Consider the following 16,831-nt stretch of genomic DNA (forward strand, 5'->3'; position numbering starts at 1 on the left):
ATGTGCTTACACATGGCTGAGGTAAGAGGTGCTGCATGAACAAGCCTAAATGGACGACATCCTGTACACGATGTGCCGACCCAAAAGCTCATGGCCCGCGTCCGCTCAGATAGCTACAGATATCTATTAATCAAAGATCTTTGCCCTCCTCGTCGACACTGCGCCGGATCTCACCTGACAGACTCCGGCGGGATGCACTCTGACGTCCCAACTCACGCATCGGCAACTATACCACGTCGTGTCTCCGCTTCTCAGCTGCGCACACCCGCATCAGCTCTGGTATGATCTCAGCTCCCCGATCCAGCTTTCAGCTGAGGATTGATGCTGCCCGAATACGAATTAAATGTACAGCTGTGATACGCAACCGGGTTAGTGTTGCGCCTCGGATCCACACAATCACGAGCCTATGGTGTCCTCGCCGGCCAACTTGCAGGTTATGCAACTTATGCACGTTTCACTTCTGACTCTCACGGTCCTTCGGCGTGACAATCGTCTCCACTTGAGGCTGAGTGCCTTTCGCCCCCAAAACAGACATATAACTACATGAGCTAGGCGGCGCGATTCCTGTACACTTCCGCTCCGACGCTTTCGCAGCGCTTTGCCGCATCTCCCACACACCTTCATTCTTCTTTGACGAGTCCTTTGTCCTTTGTTGACTGTGCTCTTCGTCTCCGATAATCTCGAGAGATGGCATCACCAGCCGTAGAGGCAAATGTGCCTGCTCCTGACCTCAATGGGCCTGCTGTGGCCAATTCTGTCGATTTCCAAGCGAAATACGAAAAGGAGCGCAGTAAACGACTCAGGCCCGAGGGTTACCAGCAGTACATCGATCTACACCAGTCCGAGCAGCATCGCCGCTTCATTGGTATGGGCCTGCTTGTGTTGGACTTAGAACGCATGTGACTGACGCCTCTGTTCTTTCCATCAGAGGATCCTTGGATAGAATCAGGATCTCCAATCAATACACCAATCAAAACCGGTGGACACACCAAGATCCTGATCGTCGGCGCTGGATGGGGGGGAATTCAGGCCGCTGTGAAACTGCTGCAAGCTGGATTCACTACTGCCGACCTACTCCTCGTCGATCCCGCCGGTGGTTTCGGTGGCACATGGTGGTGGAACCGATACCCGGGTAAGAATGCGACTCGACGTCGGCGATGAAATGCAGCTAAGCATTACTCAGGTCTGATGTGCGACGTGGAATCTTACGTGTACCTCCCTTTCCTCGAGGAGATGGAGTACATGCCTAAAGACCGATATGCATCTGGGCTGGAAATCAGAAAGTACGCTGATGTGATATGCTCCAAGTACGGCCTGCACGAACGAGCCATGTTTCAATCAAGCGTCGTGAAGACCGTGTGGGACGAAAACAAGAAGCAATGGGATACGACAATTTCAAAGAAGCCGAAGGGAGGCCAACAAAGCGAGCACAAGGTCTTTGCGGATTTTGTCGTCATTGCTTCCGGAGTCCTCAACAATCCCAAGCTTGCAGATCTACCCGGCATGGTAGACTTCCACGGGGAGATGTTCCACACGGCTCGGTGGGATTATCAGTACACCGGAGGCACTCAGGAGAATCCAGAACTCCACGGACTCAAGGGCAAAACGGTGGCTATCATCGGCACCGGAGCCACGGCGGTGCAAGCCATCCCCTATCTAGCACGATACGCCGATCAGCTCTACGTGGTTCAGCGCACGCCTGCGGCCGTTGATGTTCGAGGGAATCGCCAAACCGACCCAGCAACTTGGAAGTCCCAGATCGCGAAGGAAAAGGGCTGGTGGCGCGCGCGAAACGCCAACTTTAATGCATTCGTGCAGAACCATCCGGATCCTCCTTCGAACGACTTTGTCAGTGACGGCTGGACGTCGATGCCATCGTACAGCGCGTTGATTGGGACGCCGAAGCAGGTGACTATGGACAACGTGCAACAACATATTGCCGAGCTCCATACCATGGATTACCCCCGACAGGAGGCTATACGCCAACGAGTTGACCATGAAGTGCATGACAAGGGCACAGCGGCAAAGCTGAAAGCGTGGTATCCTGGTTGGTGCAAGCGGCCATGCTTTCACGACGAATACCTTCCCACCTTCAATCACTCGCACGTGCACCTGATCGACACGGATGGCAAAGGGCTAGATCGCGTGACAGAGAGGGGTTTCGCGGCCAACGGCCAAGAATATCCCGTCGATGCCATCATCTGGAGCACGGGTTTCCGCTCTCCTATCTTTGGCTCGCCCGCTGGCAAGGCGGACGTGCGGGTCATAGGCCGCGACAACATTGACATGGAAGAACTGGCCGACAAGAAGGAATTCCGCACGCTCCACAGTACCTGCGCGACGGGCTTCCCGAACATGTTCTATCTCAGCGCGATACAAAACAGCGTAACGGCGAATTACAACTTCGTCATGGACACTTCGGCCACGCATGTGGCGTATATTCTCTCTACTGCTGTCGCTGACGCTGCTAAGGCTTCATCATCCGGCGGTGCCACAAACGGTGAGGCGAAAGCGAGACCAGTCATCGAGCCGACCGCGGAGGCCCAAGAAGCATGGGCCAACGAGATCCTGGCCGGGGCCATGGCGTTAGCTGGTCTGGGTGGTTGTACCCCAAGCTATATGAACCAAGAAGGCGAGACGGACAAGCTGAAGCCCGAAGAGGCCATGAAGATGGCTGCAGGGGGAACGTGGGCTAGAGGGATGACCCCGTTCTTGGAAATTGTTGAGCAATGGAGGGCCAAGGGAGGAATGGAGGGATTGAGAGTAGAGTTTGTTCATTAACGAAGAGGTGTCTGCAAAGAAATGAAAGGCGCTCATCGCTGCGAGGCTTATTTCTTCGGCTGGAGATCCGTCATACAGCTTTCGTCTTTGAGCATCGCTACACGGACTCGTCTCGGCGGGATAGGGGAGGCTGGGCGTCGCACATCGCTTTCAAGTGGCAGACGAGCTGGCAGCGCGGATGGGAGATGCTTTTTGGCCGAGTCAATGCAGCCTTTCAATCAGGGTGCAATTGATGGCCAGATTCACCATCCTTGTATAGACCCATATGTCGTGATTCGCAAACCTTCCATAACGCCTCCTTTCCTCCTTATGTTGCCTCCCCGTCGCTCTCCTTTCTCTTGCTAAAGGCAAAGACCAACCCTCCACTGACGACATTCATCAAGCACAATGCCAGTGTTGCGCCACGGAGCAAGCCCGGTGCACTCCATTTCTGCTTGAAGGCTTGTTTCCGCCGCCTCGCCAGCACCAAGTAGGCTGCACTCCAGGCCGATGTGATGCCTGCGGCGTCCTTTTGGAAGCCTTGGAGGTTGAGGTAGCTGCTGAAGAGGAGGATGGGAGGGAAGAGCATGGGGATCGTTTGGAATGGGCGCAAATGTTGGCCAGCGATGAGCGTTGCTGTCAAGGTTGGAGGAAGAGAGTGTTCTGTGTCGTCTTAGCAGGCTGATAGAAGGTGAGGGAGGCAAGAGAGCGGAGAACATACCACCCCATGCCGAAGCGTATTGGAGAAAGCCCTGCTTGACCTCTTCGGGTGCAGGCGCCTTGGACGGCATTCCGGGCATTGCGATGATGTATGGTCCCAATTACCGTATCATCAACGACTGATGAGCACAATAAGAGTCCTTGAGATCGGAAGGGCAGAGTGACGGAGACGATTGCAAGAGTGGTGTGGTTGGCGGTGCAGGGTCCAGCCGCGGACTTGCCGCAATTGGCAATGTGGCATCTGCCGCCACCACATCTCCACGCTCAACCTTATCACGTTTCCTCAGAATCTGAAGACATGTCGGCGAAGAACACGATTCCCTGCGGATCGAGTCACTGATCACATACCAGGATCCCTCCATTGTGCAGACCCTCACACATTGCAGGGCGAGGAGACTGTCCGCCTAGCCCCATTTTTCTTCCGCCATTCCGCGCGACACCACCTGACATCTCCCACTCCACCCTCGAGCGCCTCAGTGCGTGCGCCTCCACACCATGTCGGCCAAAGCGTCGGGCGCAGAACCCAACGGCGCGCCCAATGGATCTGCCAAAAGCCGCACTCACAACGATGGGAGTGAAAGCCGCGCGTTCACTGTCGAGCAAAAAGCGGCGGTGATACGGGTGAAGAAGTGCAAGCCCACTGCATTCTACGACATACTAGGGCTGGAAGAGGTCAAGGCGACGTGCTCGGATGGCGAAATCAAGAAGGCATACCGAAAGTTGAGCTTGTTGACGCATCCGGATAAGAATGGGTATCAGGGCGCAGACGAGGCCTTCAAGAGTCAGTTTAGCATCAGCCCTACGGCTTTGAGTCTGGGGTAACATGAGACTCATACTGACACGTCTATCCACAGTGGTTAGCCGTGCTTTTCAAATCCTCTCGGATGCGGACAAGAAGGCGGCTTTCGATCGCTACGGCACCGACCCCGATTCGCGTTTCTCCGCTGCCTCCGCATCTTCCCCCTTCTCTGGCTTTGCCTCCCGACGTGGAGGTGCACGAGCAGGTGGCCCCATGTTCGAAGAGGAGATATCCCCCGAGGATCTCTTCCGACAGTTCTTCGGTGGCGGCATGGGCGGCGGCCCCTTTGGACCATTTGGCGGCGGCATGGGAGGAGGATTCGGGGGCCCTGGCTTCATGTTCAACATGGGAGGGGGGCCGGGAATCAGAGTACACCAATTTGGAGGAGGGCATCCTCGACGGCGACCGCACAATCATCAAGACGCACCCCGGAATCATTCCCCGCTGGAAGCCTTGCGGTCCTTACTGCCGCTCCTGCTCCTGTTCGTCATCCCGCTTCTCTCTTCGTTCTTTGGCGGCGGCTCTTCTTCCTACACGGGGCCGACCTTGCGCTTCGACGCCGCGCTCCCACCACACACTCTCGGACGCACCTCGAACCGACTACACGTTCCCTACTGGGTAAATCCCGCCGACGTCTCCGACTATACAGATCGAAAGTGGAAGGATCTGGACAAGCTGGCGGAAGGGCATTACGTGGGCACTTTGAACACAGAGTGCGAGATCGAGCAGAACACCCGGACGCGACTGATCAACGAGGCGCATGGCTTCTTCTTTACGGATCAGGCTAAGCTGGATCAAGCGAGGAGGATGGACATGTCAAGCTGTAAGAAGCTGCAGGAGTTGACGGGGCATCGCGTTTGGGCTTGAGAACGTTTTAGCGGGAGTTGGATGGCTGTAGAGTACTTTTCGTTTGGCCTGAATGAAACGACTTGTATATCCCACCCTCGTTGTATTGCTTCTTACACATCTCGTCCCGTAGAGCAGCGCGGACTGCTCGTGGTAGGACATTGGAGGCATGGAATATCTGCTTAGTAATTGGACCCGCGCCTGGAAATCGGAAGAAGCCGAGTGAGATAAGGTTTGGCGGCGGTGAATTGACATGACGTCCCACGGCTTCTCTCCACACCTTCAATTCACAAGAGTCAACACTCGTCTGCATACAGCAACACTGCCACCATCATCGCTCGCAGCTTGTTTCATGCATGGTAGTGCAGCCCACTGCTGGTGTTCATCCATGATTACACCCTCACTCCGATCCTGAGTCTTTCTGCCTCCGCGAAAATGGCCGACTCTAACATGTCGGATGCCGACAAGGTATCTTATTTTGATGACGAATCTGCGCAGACCGCCTGGCTAACGTGGCTCAGATCCGTGCAAAACGTCTGGCAAAACTGGGAGGAAATCAAAGTAGTAATGCTGCCGATTCAGCACCTGCGGCGAATGGCGCTGTCTCCTCCACCCCCTCTGACCCCTCCGCCACCGCCCCAGTCCCCACCAAGCCCGCAACATCCGTACCAACATCCGAGAACCCTTTCTCCAAGCTAGGTGCTAAGGCCGAAGACACCACATCACAATCGAAAGTGCAGCCCAGACCAGCTTCGCCGGCGAAGCGAGAAAGAGACGGCTCAGAGCGCGCAAGGTCTCGTACGCACGAGAAGGCGCCGGAGAGTCTGGAAATCTGGCAGGATAGGAGCCTGAGGCAAATCTTCCGAGTCACATTGAAGCCCGAAGAGACGAGAGACTTCCATGGCAACCACCTTATCTTCCTCGCTAGTACAAGGGAGGATGTGACCGAAAGTGGATCCCCGCAGCTAAACATGGACGTTCTTGAAGGCGCAATCACAGAGGCAGCGAGCAGCACCAAGGGCAAGCCATTTGAGTATCTTCTACAATGCTTCAAGAGAGCGTCCCGGGCAGTTCGACAAACGAAATACAGCGGACCAGATGACTCGAAGCACGCCGTATTACTCGAGACGCGCCGGCTATGCATGAGCTACTGCATCTTCTCTGTCACCATGCCCGAGATGTTTGGGGAAGAAATGGCCCCGTCAACGTCAAACAAGCTGGCTGAGCATTTGCTTGCGGATCCGGAGAACGACCTGGGGATCTGCACTGATTTCCTGACCGAGGCGAGCAGCCGCTTCGAGGAAGACGAGAGTATCAAAGAGGCAATTGTGGCAGCTGCCGAAGACCTGAGTCGTCAACTATCTGCGAAGAGCATGCTTGAAGACTACCAAAGTTACATGCGCGCCCTACGGAACCTGACCCGCTTCCCGAAGATCGTAGAAGCTCTCACGCAGTCGTCGACGTGGCTGCCTCAGGACGTAGAGCCGCAAGATGTCGAGACCAAGACCTTCCTCGGCCCCTTCTTCCGGCTTTCGCCTATGCATCTTGAGGTCGCGAGCAACTATTTCTCCGCTCCAAAGACAAGAGACCGGGGTTTCATCGCACAAGCTCAGAGTGCTGTGCGTACGGTGCTCAGGACACACCAGGACGAGCTGTTCCGCGTCGCAAACGATGTGGTACGATCTGGCTCGGCGCAGCGCGAGGCGATCCTCAACTGGTTTGCTCTGTGTGTCAACAAGAACCACAAGAAACGGGCAATGCGTGTGGTTTACAAGACTGTGTCTAGCGACGGCTTCATGGTCAATGTCACCAGCATTCTGGACCAGCTGTGTGAACCGTTCATGGATGCGCAATTCGGAAAGATTGATCGGATCGATGTTGATTACCTCCGCCGAGACCCGCGAGTCGACATTTCGGATGAGACGAAGATCAACGCAGACCAGAAGACTGCGGACGACTTCTATTCCAACAAGGCGGACGGCACAAGCAACTTCATTTCCGAAGTGTTCTTCCTAACGGTCGCAGCGCATCACTACGGTACCGAAGCGGCACAGACAAGGATGGGCATGATGAAGAAGTCGATTCAGCGGACGGAGAAAGACCTCGAACAATTTGAGGCGGAGAGGCATAAATATGTCAACGTTCGTAATCTCCTTCACTCGATGATGATTATTACTAATCCGTCGCCGTAGGACCCTCGCTACATGCAACGCTTCGAAGCGCACGTGGCGCGGTTCAAGAAGCACATTGATGATCAGTGGAGCATCTATCACGCCACTTGGGGCGTCCTAATAGATGATCTTACGCAAGCTCGTAGCATGCAGTTCATGCGCTACGTGATCGTCTGGTTGTTGCGCCTGGCCTCTCGACAACAATTGCCAAAGGAGCGTCTGAACCTTCCACTTTCGGAAGAGCAGCCGAATGTGTTCAGTTGCTTGCCAGAGTACTTCCTCGAGGGCCTCACCGACAATTTCAAATTCATCACGGGCAACATGAACATTCTGACACCCCAGCAATGCGAGGAAATCGTTCAGATTTGCGTGACGTTCTTGCGCAACGGCGAGTATGTCAAGAATCCCGGAATCAAGTCCGGGCTGGTCACCATCCTTTACTATGGCTCGCGGCCCATCACCAGGCCGAATGGAGTGTTGGGAGATCTCTTGATGGGATCGGATTTTGCGAACAAACATCTTCTCCACGCTCTGATGAAGTTCTACATCGAAGCGGAGTCGACGGGCAGCCACACCCAATTCTTTGACAAGTTCAACATTCGATACGAAATCTTCAAGGTTGTTCAGACCATCTGGCCAAACACCTTGTACCGCGAAACGCTTGCCAAAGAAGCGAAGATCAACCGCGACTTCTTTGTACAGTTCGTCAACATGCTTGTCAACGATGTGACTTTCGTGCTCGACGAGAGTCTCTCTTCGTTTGCTAGAATCCGTGAATTGGAGACAGAACTGGCAAATGAGGCATTGATGCAGAGCTTAAGTGAAGAACAAAGGAAAGAGAAACAAGACCTGCTGGAGGACAATCAAGGCAAGGCCAAAAGCTACATGGGCCTCACCAACGAGACCATCCAGATGCTCATCCTCTTCTCCGAGTCGCTGGCGGAAGCCTTCACTATGCCGGAAATCGTGACGAGGCTGGCGGACATGCTGGATTACAATCTTGGCATCATGGTCGGTCCGAAGCAAGTCAACCTCAAGGTCGGCAACCCGAAGGAGTACGATTTCCGGCCGAAAGAACTATTGAGTAACATTGCGACGGTCTACCTAAATCTCGCTGAACAGCAGACTTTCCTTCAGGCCATTGCAAGGGACGGCAGAAGCTACAAACCAGCGAATTTCGAGCAGGCAAAGTGTAGGTCGTCGCTCTTCATCGCTCCAAGGTACACTCTACTAACTTGATGATAACATAGATTTCATGCAGCGCGAAGTACTCAAATCCCCGCAAGACCTCGAGCTGTGGGACGTGATGGTGGCGAACATCGCCGCGGCCAAGGCAGCTGACGACGAGGAAGAAGAGGACCTTGGCGATCCACCAGACGAATTCCTAGACCCGCTGATGGCGGATCTGATGAAGGACCCCGTCATCCTGCCCTCTTCAAAAGCGGTCATGGACCGAAGCACAATCCGAAGTCACTTGTTGAGCGATCCCACGGATCCGTTCAACCGGGCGCCTTTGAAGATCGACCAGGTCATTCCCGACGTCGAGATGAAGGCCAAAATTGAAGCGTGGAAGGCGGAGCGCAAGGCAGCGAAGCTGGCGGAGAGGGAGGCGAAGATGGACACGGCGTAGATTGGCGGAGGTGGTGGTTTTAGCGACACACGCGATGCATGAGAGCTTGAGGTAGTTGATGAATCATACAAACCCCGTGCATTTTTCCGTGAAGACTTTGTGGGGCCTCCTCGTGAATGTTCCGTTCATCAGCGCAGCCCTGCCCATCTACGCGGACACGCAAGGGACGAGAGAGTGGAGATGGATGAACGTGATGAACGAGGAATTCAAATTGACTATGGTCTCTCCTTTGGTGAATAGAACTATACCGCTACCGTCGAGTTGAATGGGGTGTAAGTCATGCCATAATCAAAAGAGCACGGTACCCAAGCTTGCAAACGAAAACCCCAATCTACAGACCCAGATTGCCCAACAGCCCGCCCGACTTGCCATGCGTCGCGATGGGCAGCGGGAAGTATTGCGAGTACTGCGGCAACTCCTCGTCCGCCTGCGGCACGGAGGCGGTGGAAGAGTAGACCGACACCAGGAAGCCGTTGAGGGAGGTGGGGTCGACGGCCTGGCCGTTGGGCCCCAGGATCCTCCACTGCAGCAGGTTCTGCAAGTACGGGCCGACCAGCTCCTCCGTCAGCTCGGCGAGCGCGCTGGATCCCAGCTGGGCGGTCAGAGAGCGAGTCAAGGGGACGGAGCCGGCGATGAGGAGGGTCGAGTCCTCCATGCCTTGCTGAGCAAGAACGCCCATCGGCCCGACCATGTTGGCGTCGTTGATCCACGTGGACGGGTCCTCGCTGGCTGGCTCGCCCAAGAACACGAAGACGTAGTATGAGCCGCCGAGGGCGTAGCGAGGAGTGACGATGTTGGCGACGTACTCAAACGCACTGCCGTTCTGCGACACGGCTCCCTGGGGGAGCTGGAAGATTTGGCGTTTCTCAGCGTTTGCTTGCTCCTCGACGACTTCGAGAGCGGCCTTCTTGACGGGCTCAGGGGCAGCTGTGCGCTTGGACGAGCCGGCGGTGGCGGTGGCACTTGGGCCGTAGAGCTTGTTGACATAGCTGGCGATCGCAGCCTTGCTTCCATCACTGTCGGCGAACTCGGGATATGTGTAGCCGAATTGCGTCCATTCCCTCACCGCGTTGAGGGTCAAAAACTCGCCGCTGGAATGGTAGAAAGGAGTCAAGGGGGTGTCGGCGTTCAACTGGGAGCCGCTGGCGATGGTCCAAGTTACATGGGGGGCCGATTGGGATGCGCCATACGCAGTTGGGTTGATGGTTTGCCACATGGCGAACAGGCGGTCGACCATGGCATGGTGGAACCAGAAGAGCGGATCGAAAGCGGCCACAGTCAGGTAGTACATGTGGCCGGCGGTGCCGCCCTCGGCCGATGGCACACCACCCGACGTGGTATGGATGGTGTTGTGAATTCCCTCAATGCTGTTCGAGCAGCCGGTGGAGGCCAAGTTGGCGTCGTCATTGGAGAATGGGAGGTACTCGTTGCAGGAGGTGAGAAGCTTGTACACCTGGTCCTGCAGAGACGGGCGAATGCTGTTGAAGGCGGTGACGGCGAGATTGTCCTGGCTGGTCGCCGAAGCTGCGTCGGAGGTGGGATAGCGCAGGGTGTTTGGCCAGGAAGTGAAGTCGGGGTAGACGAGATCGGCGGTGCTCGGGAAGTGGTACTGGTAGAGGGGATTGGAGATCGTCTCCTGGCCGTTGGGGCCGTTGATGACGACGCTGGGGCTGCTGAAGACACCGGGGAAGTTGTTGCCGCCATTGGGAGGCTTGGCAGCCCAGTCCCAGTAGGGGAAACGGAAGGTGCTTGCGGCAGACTGCATTTCAGCGCGGGTTGGGCCCGATCCGGTTGAGTTCCAGTTGTTGGCGATCTCCTCAACGACGGCCACGAATTCCTGCTCGAACAGGGCCATCAAAGAGCGATGCCAGCCGGGGAAGGTGACCATGTCATCTAGATTATTCGGGTTAGCAAGTGCTTTTGTCTGACTTCGAGGGGGTTAGAATTGCTTACGGTTACAGTACCCATACGCGGCCTGGCATGTTGAGCACTGCTCGACGTTGTTGTAGTTCACCAAAGGCACACCATGAATCCCCGCGATGGCATGGTAGCTGGTAGCAGAGTCGGTCTGCAAGTACCACTTCTGGAAGCCGAGGACGAGGAGGGAGAATTGGTTGGGCTGCTCGGAGTGCATCTGGCGCACTTCGAGGCGGGGGTGGATGGCGCCGGAGATGCCGGTGGTGTCGATGATGCCACTCTGGCGCCTCTTCTTGCGATCTTTGTCGCCGGAAGAGGACTTGTTCTGAGACTTCTTGTGCTTGTGGTGCTTGTGGCCCTTGTGAGCCTTGCTGGACGAGGCCTGCTCGGTGGAAGCATCGGTCGCGGGCGCGGGCGTGGTGGTGGACGAGTCGGACAAGTCAGAGGAGAGCTCGCCGGCAAGGGAGTCGAGAGTGCCGGTGAGGGAGCTGGTCAGAGAGTCGGCATCGAGGGGATGGGCGAGGACGGCCTGTCCAAAGAGTGACAATCCCAGGAGGACGGATGGAAGCGTGGTGGGGAGCTTCATGTTGGCGAGCGCGAGAAAGAGTGACTAAGGGAAAGGATGAAGGGAGAGGATGAAGTGAACAGCGTCCAGAAGGAGTGATGGACGCGCGCAAGGGATATACAGAAAACGAAAGAGGGTGGTGTAACGGTGAAGAGAGAGCGTGAAGGAGAGAAGGGTGAGGTAAGAAAGAGAAGGGTTGTGGCAGATGAGAGGCTCACGGGGCTACAGGCCAGTCAAATCAGGGTGGCACTAGCACAGCACTGCCCCCATTCGTATCCGCTGCACTCACGCACCGGCAAACGGGCGCGAGACGTTTGCCCGTCACTCTCTCTCTCTCATCACAGAGTCGCGCGCATTCACCTCGCGAGCCCGTTTCAGGGGGAGGTGGGAAGGGCGGCGCGACGCCGGGGTTAGGCTGGGCGCTAGGCCGGGACTAGGCTGGCGCGCCCTGGCGGTCTAATCCACGACGCCTCCCCATCCAAGCACCTTCCGTTCCTCGCACCAATGCGCTGCAAACACAGCATTTCCGTTGAATCCCGACGCCGTTTCACCAGCTTCTCCACGGATCAGTGAGCGCCTTCTATTTTAATTTGCTGCCTGACATCACGACTGCGCGGGTGGGCGATCAGAATCTCGGAGATGGTCAACAAGACAAGCTTTGCACCCGCCAATTTTAATTAAGCTCGCCACGCCCAGCCAATCCCGGTCGCCTGCATCTTCCCGTATAGGCAGGATGAATCTCCACACCCCGACCGTCGATGCTCTACCCGCCCTCTCCTCCACGGAATCGCGGAGAAAACGGGCTCGTGTCGTGTCGTGTCGTGTCCCGTGCGCCGTAGCGATGCACCGACGTCACCGGATGCAGCGGCATTGCGGTGTACGGCTGGGAGGCCGTTACACTGCACACATGCAACTACCCGCGCGTCGTTGGTCGCGCAAGCCGCCACTCAATAGTACACTCTTGCACGCAAGTATTGACGAACGCCAAGCGAACATGCCCTGTATCGGTATTGGTGACCACTTGATGATGAGCGAGGGTGCTTGCAGAGGAAACAGTGCAGAGGCTGGGAGGCTGCCAGCCGTGGCCGTTTCCAGAAGCATCACATCCGGGCTAATGCAGGTACCAGAGTTAGAGGTCGCACGCCTATGACATATGCTCCCTCGGTACGCCTGGGAACTGCACGACACGTCGCCTACTGCGCAACTGACCTTCACCCATGCGCGTGCCCATATCATCTGCCTGAACCCCGCGTGGCCTTTCCTTTCATCGTTCGGAGACATGCCCCTGTCGGCAGCCACGGCAAAGCTTGTCTCTTGTCCGTGCTGCACCGCTGTCGCTCAAACCGAGATTGTACTACCTTGCCGCCCTTTCCAGCCGAAGCCGCGCAATCATCATCTTCACTCTTCAATGCGGCCACCCTACTCCAACCTGATCACCCACCCATCCCCTTCCCGCTCGCCCTTTGGATTGATCCCGCCCCAAACTGCCACACTCCGCTTGTCCTTCATGACATCACATGCAAACGAGCTGCGCGGTCCGGGATGCACCTTGCCAGCCGCCGGCACTAGCTCCCCCGGTGGCAAAACTTCCACCTCGCCCCATGAATGTTTGCCCGATCCCACACCCAAAGCGCCCCGGATGGCGTCCTTGATCCGCGCCGGCTTCATTGCTTCGTAAATCTGCGTGGTCGCTTTGAGTTCGGGGTCGCTCGAGGGGAGTTGGTAGGTCCAGATGTCGCTCCAGTACGCGGGCTGTGCGCTTCCAGCCTCCCCTGCCGTTTCGCTGGCTTGCGCCGATTCGCCGGCGGTGTGTGCGCCAAAGAGGTAGAGCAGGTACTGCCTCCCATAGCCTGTCGACACTGGAAGCAATCCCGCTCCGGCCCTCGGTAGGGGTCCAGGTGTGAGGGGCGTTGTCGGGAATGGCACAGTATGCCAGCCCTGTCCTTCGTCTGACTTGGCGTTGAGTTGCAAGAAGTGTAGATCGCCGCCGACCATGTCGGAGCCGGAGATCAGATAGAGCACGCCGTCGGAGAGAGCGGCGTGTTGGCTAGATACTGGAGCGTCGGGAAGAGGCGTCCATTGGCGGTTGGTAACGTCAAAGTGCCATGTGTCCTTCAAAAGAGTGCCCTGCGTGTCCACCCCGCCATACAATATCAAGTTGTTCTGATGTGCAAATAGCCCGGCAGAGCTCCGGGGCTGCGGTTGGGTCTCGGGGTTCAAGGAGTCCAGAGCTTCCCACGAGTGATAGGCGGGATTGAACAGCCATATTGTCGGCGCATCGCCAATGAGCTGGCCGGACTGATCGACACCACCGTAGACGGCCACACGTTCATCGAAGGCGCACGCCGAATGCCTCGTTCGGGCAGAGGGCACCTTCGCACCTTCATCATCTTTGGTGCCGGCTGGGAAAACAGAATACTCGGGCTCCAGTTTCTCCGTGGGCTCTAGAGAGACGGCATGCACTTCGTTCCCGGCGAGCTTGTTGGAGGTGGTTTCGCCACCGAAAATGTAGGCTTTGCTTCCCACGACGGTGAGACTATGACCAGATCGTGCAAGAGATAACCTTCAAAGCGCATCAGTACAGCATTATTGGAGTTGTGAGTAAGAGCTGGCTAACTTGGTGTCGTCATCCTTTGATGCTGCTATCTGAATGAGCCTTGCCTTCACCGGCATTGTAGGTTTGGCGAGGAAGTAGGCGCCCACGCCAATTTGAGCCACAGTCTCGACGGCTTCGTAGGCCACGACGCCAGCTGCTGCTTCTGCCATGCTGGATGTTGAAGGAATTGAAGAGAAAGATCGCAGGACGGGGCAAATGAGTGTGCTGGAGTCGAGTGCAAGCAGACCTGCCCTGAGCTCATTGATGCCCAAATGGGAATGGATCGGGTTAGGGCTCGGCAAGGCCAGCCGGGCGAGACCCTTGGAAACAGAAATTCAAGTCAATGCTGGAGCGAGCTCTGTGATGAGTCGAACCACCAACCACCACCGTCGCCCTTGCTCAACTGCCCCAGCCATCTGCACTCCCCATCGTGAATCTGGCCGCCCTCATCTCCACACACGCCGCCAGATACTGCGCCGCGAGAACGTTTTCTTCGGTTGGTCGCCGGACAGCTTTCGCGGCGAAGCGACCCTCCCTCCTCAGATCAAGCACACGACCCATCATGAACGGCGTCACCCACGAGATCTTGCCCGAGGATGGCAAGAAGAACATCCTCATTACTTCCGCGTTGCCGTATGTGAACAACGTCCCGCATCTCGGCAACATCATCGGGAGTGTGTTGTCCGCCGACGTTTTCTCGCGATACTGCAAAGCGCGCGGCCATCCCACCCTCTTCGTCTGCGGCACGGACGAATACGGCACGGCGACGGAGACAAAGGCGATAGAAGAGGGTGTGACACCTCAACAGCTATGCGACAAATACTACCGATTACACAAGGAGGTCTACGACTGGTTTGAGATTGCCTTTGACCACTTCGGCCGCACGCCCACGCAAGAGCAAACAGACATCGCGCAGGACATCTTTCTGAAGCTGCACAAGAATGGATACTTGGATGAGGAGACCACCAAACAACCATACTGCGAACAGCATCAAGGCTTCCTGGCAGACCGATTTGTAGAAGGCGAGTGTCCGCTTTGCGCATACAAGGATGCGCGAGGGGACCAGTGCGACAAGTGCGGTCACCTCCTCGATCCCTTCGACCTGATCAATCCCAAGTGCAAGCTTGACGGTGCTACCCCACAGGCGAGAGATACGAAGCACGTCTTCATTCGGCTGGACAAATTGCAAGACAAAGTAGCCGCGTGGGCGAAGGAGAGCAACGAGAAGGGTGCGTGGAGCGAGAACGGCGTCAACATCACCAACGGCTGGCTGAAAGAAGGTCTCAAACCGCGAGGTATCACCCGAGATCTGAAATGGGGCACCGCCGTCCCCTTGCCGGGCTACGAAAACAAGGTCATGTATGTGTGGTTTGATGCCTGCATTGGCTATGTATCCATCACCGCCACCTACACGAAGCAGTGGGAGAAGTGGTGGAGGAATCCAGAGCAGGTGCAGCTCTATCAGTTCATGGGCAAAGACAACGTCCCCTTCCACACCGTCGTCTTTCCAAGCTCGCAATTGGGCACCGGGGACAAATGGACCATGCTGAACCACATCAGCACCACCGAATACCTCAACTACGAAAAGGGCAAATTTTCCAAGAGCAGAGGCATTGGGGTGTTTGGTAATTCTGCCAAAGATACCGGCGTTGCAGCAGATGTGTGGCGGTATTTCCTGCTCCTGCGAAGACCGGAGACCAGCGATACCGAGTTCGAATGGGACGGCTTCATCTCGGCCAACAACAACGAACTGGTCAACAACTTTGGCAACTTTGTCAACCGCATCCTCAAATTCGTCAACTCGGACAAGACATACGACTCGATCATTCCGGCTCTGCCAACCCCTGGCAACGACGACACTGCAGCAATCTCGAGCAAGCACCAGCAGCACCTGGAGGAGACCAACACCCTGCTAGCTACGTATCGCGAACAGATGGATGGTGTGCACCTGAAAGCCGGCCTCGTCACCGCTCGCGAGCTCTCCTCGCTTGGCAACAAACTCCTCCAAGACAACCGGCTGGACAATGCGCTCTTCCAGAACGACCGGCCTCTCTGCGACGCCGTGGTGAACCTGGCCGTCAACCACGTCCACCTCCTGGCGTCCGTACTGGCTCCTTATCTGCCCGCAACAACGCGCAGCATTCTGAAGCAGCTCAACGCCGAGCTGCTCATCATCCCCGACGAGTGGAAAGCAGAGTCGATTCCCGCCGGGCATAAGATCGGAAAGGCACAGCACTTGTTCAAGATCATCAAGCCAGAGAAGGAGGTCGAGTGGCGGGAGCAGTACGGTGGGCAGGAGCTGCAGAAGGTCAAGGAGGCCGAGGCGGCGAAGAAGGCAGCCAAGAAAGCGGAGAAGGAGAGAAAGAAGGCCGCGTCGAAGAGCAAGAAGGGCGTGGAGGATTTCGAGAAGGATGGGGCTCAGAGCAATCCACAGGCTGGGGATGCATTGGAAGAGGTGACGGAGGGGGTGCGGCAGGCGGCATTGCAGACCAGCTAGATGTTTATTCGGGGAGCATGTGGGAATGAGATTTCTTGATGATCGGCCTGGTTTATGGAGTGGGTGAGAAGCATGGCGTGCGGAGTCTGTCAGTTGTCTTCTTGCCGCACACGAGAGGAGAACTGGTATCTATGTAAGAGCCACAGTTCTCCAGTTCTCCAGCTCACTTGACTTTCCCTTACGTTGCCGTGCTGTAGCGTCTCAGCACTTGACAATGGCGGCTTTTGAAAAGAAGATACTGTTGGCAAGATTTCCGAGTAGTATGTATCTATACACTGTCCAGTCCGCGATTCGTGCGCCATACTCGCCTTTCAACAGATCCCAAAAACA

At 56.3% G+C, this 16,831-nt stretch overlaps 7 protein-coding genes across 7 annotated transcripts; 4 read left to right on the plus strand and 3 right to left on the minus strand.

Moving 5' to 3' along the window:
- Positions 1-687: 687 nt before the first annotated feature.
- BDY17DRAFT_312935 (uncharacterized protein) lies at positions 688-2,781 on the plus strand (the record flags this gene model as incomplete). Its single annotated transcript, XM_033735672.1, has 3 exons — positions 688-865; positions 929-1,132; positions 1,184-2,781. The coding sequence occupies 3 exons, from the start codon at positions 688-690 to the stop codon at positions 2,779-2,781; spliced, it is 1,980 nt and encodes a 659-aa protein (XP_033586606.1).
- BDY17DRAFT_303118 (uncharacterized protein) lies at positions 2,772-3,664 on the minus strand. The gene is made up of 2 exons (XM_033734520.1): positions 3,482-3,664; positions 2,772-3,423 (listed from the first exon to the last, which is right to left on the minus strand). Exons 1-2 carry the CDS (start codon positions 3,558-3,560, stop codon positions 3,089-3,091), a joined length of 414 nt encoding a protein of 137 aa, XP_033586607.1. The 5' UTR covers positions 3,561-3,664; the 3' UTR covers positions 2,772-3,088.
- Positions 3,665-3,756: 92 nt separating this feature from the next.
- On the plus strand, positions 3,757-5,317 carry BDY17DRAFT_303120 (DnaJ domain-containing protein). Its single transcript, XM_033734521.1, has 2 exons — positions 3,757-4,261; positions 4,335-5,317. Exons 1-2 carry the CDS (start codon positions 3,976-3,978, stop codon positions 5,144-5,146), a joined length of 1,098 nt encoding a protein of 365 aa, XP_033586608.1. The 5' UTR covers positions 3,757-3,975; the 3' UTR covers positions 5,147-5,317.
- Positions 5,318-5,560: 243 nt separating this feature from the next.
- On the plus strand, positions 5,561-8,926 carry BDY17DRAFT_312937 (ubiquitin elongating factor core-domain-containing protein; the record flags this gene model as incomplete). The annotated part of the gene is made up of 4 exons (XM_033735673.1): positions 5,561-5,593; positions 5,647-7,266; positions 7,318-8,488; positions 8,547-8,926. 4 exons carry the CDS (start codon positions 5,561-5,563, stop codon positions 8,924-8,926), a joined length of 3,204 nt encoding a protein of 1,067 aa, XP_033586609.1.
- A 385-nt stretch (positions 8,927-9,311) lies between these two features.
- On the minus strand, positions 9,312-11,129 carry BDY17DRAFT_235991 (tyrosinase precursor, Monophenol monooxygenase; the record flags this gene model as incomplete). The annotated part of the gene is made up of 2 exons (XM_033730296.1): positions 9,312-10,819; positions 10,880-11,129. Coding segments are annotated over 2 exons (1,758 nt in total), but the record flags the coding sequence as incomplete, so codon positions are not given.
- Positions 11,130-12,827: 1,698 nt separating this feature from the next.
- BDY17DRAFT_318604 (uncharacterized protein) lies at positions 12,828-14,174 on the minus strand (the record flags this gene model as incomplete). Its single annotated transcript, XM_033736203.1, has 2 exons — positions 12,828-13,971; positions 14,026-14,174. The coding sequence occupies 2 exons, from the start codon at positions 14,172-14,174 to the stop codon at positions 12,828-12,830; spliced, it is 1,293 nt and encodes a 430-aa protein (XP_033586611.1).
- A 196-nt stretch (positions 14,175-14,370) lies between these two features.
- BDY17DRAFT_30592 (tRNA synthetases class I (M)-domain-containing protein) lies at positions 14,371-16,546 on the plus strand. Its single transcript, XM_033734946.1, has one exon. The coding sequence runs from the start codon at positions 14,567-14,569 to the stop codon at positions 16,499-16,501; it is 1,935 nt and encodes a 644-aa protein (XP_033586612.1). The 5' UTR covers positions 14,371-14,566; the 3' UTR covers positions 16,502-16,546.
- Positions 16,547-16,831: the final 285 nt, after the last annotated feature.

Source organism: Neohortaea acidophila, assembly GCF_010093505.1.
Source record: "Neohortaea acidophila strain CBS 113389 unplaced genomic scaffold BDY17scaffold_10, whole genome shotgun sequence".
Lineage (NCBI taxonomy): Eukaryota > Fungi > Ascomycota > Dothideomycetes > Mycosphaerellales > Teratosphaeriaceae > Neohortaea > Neohortaea acidophila.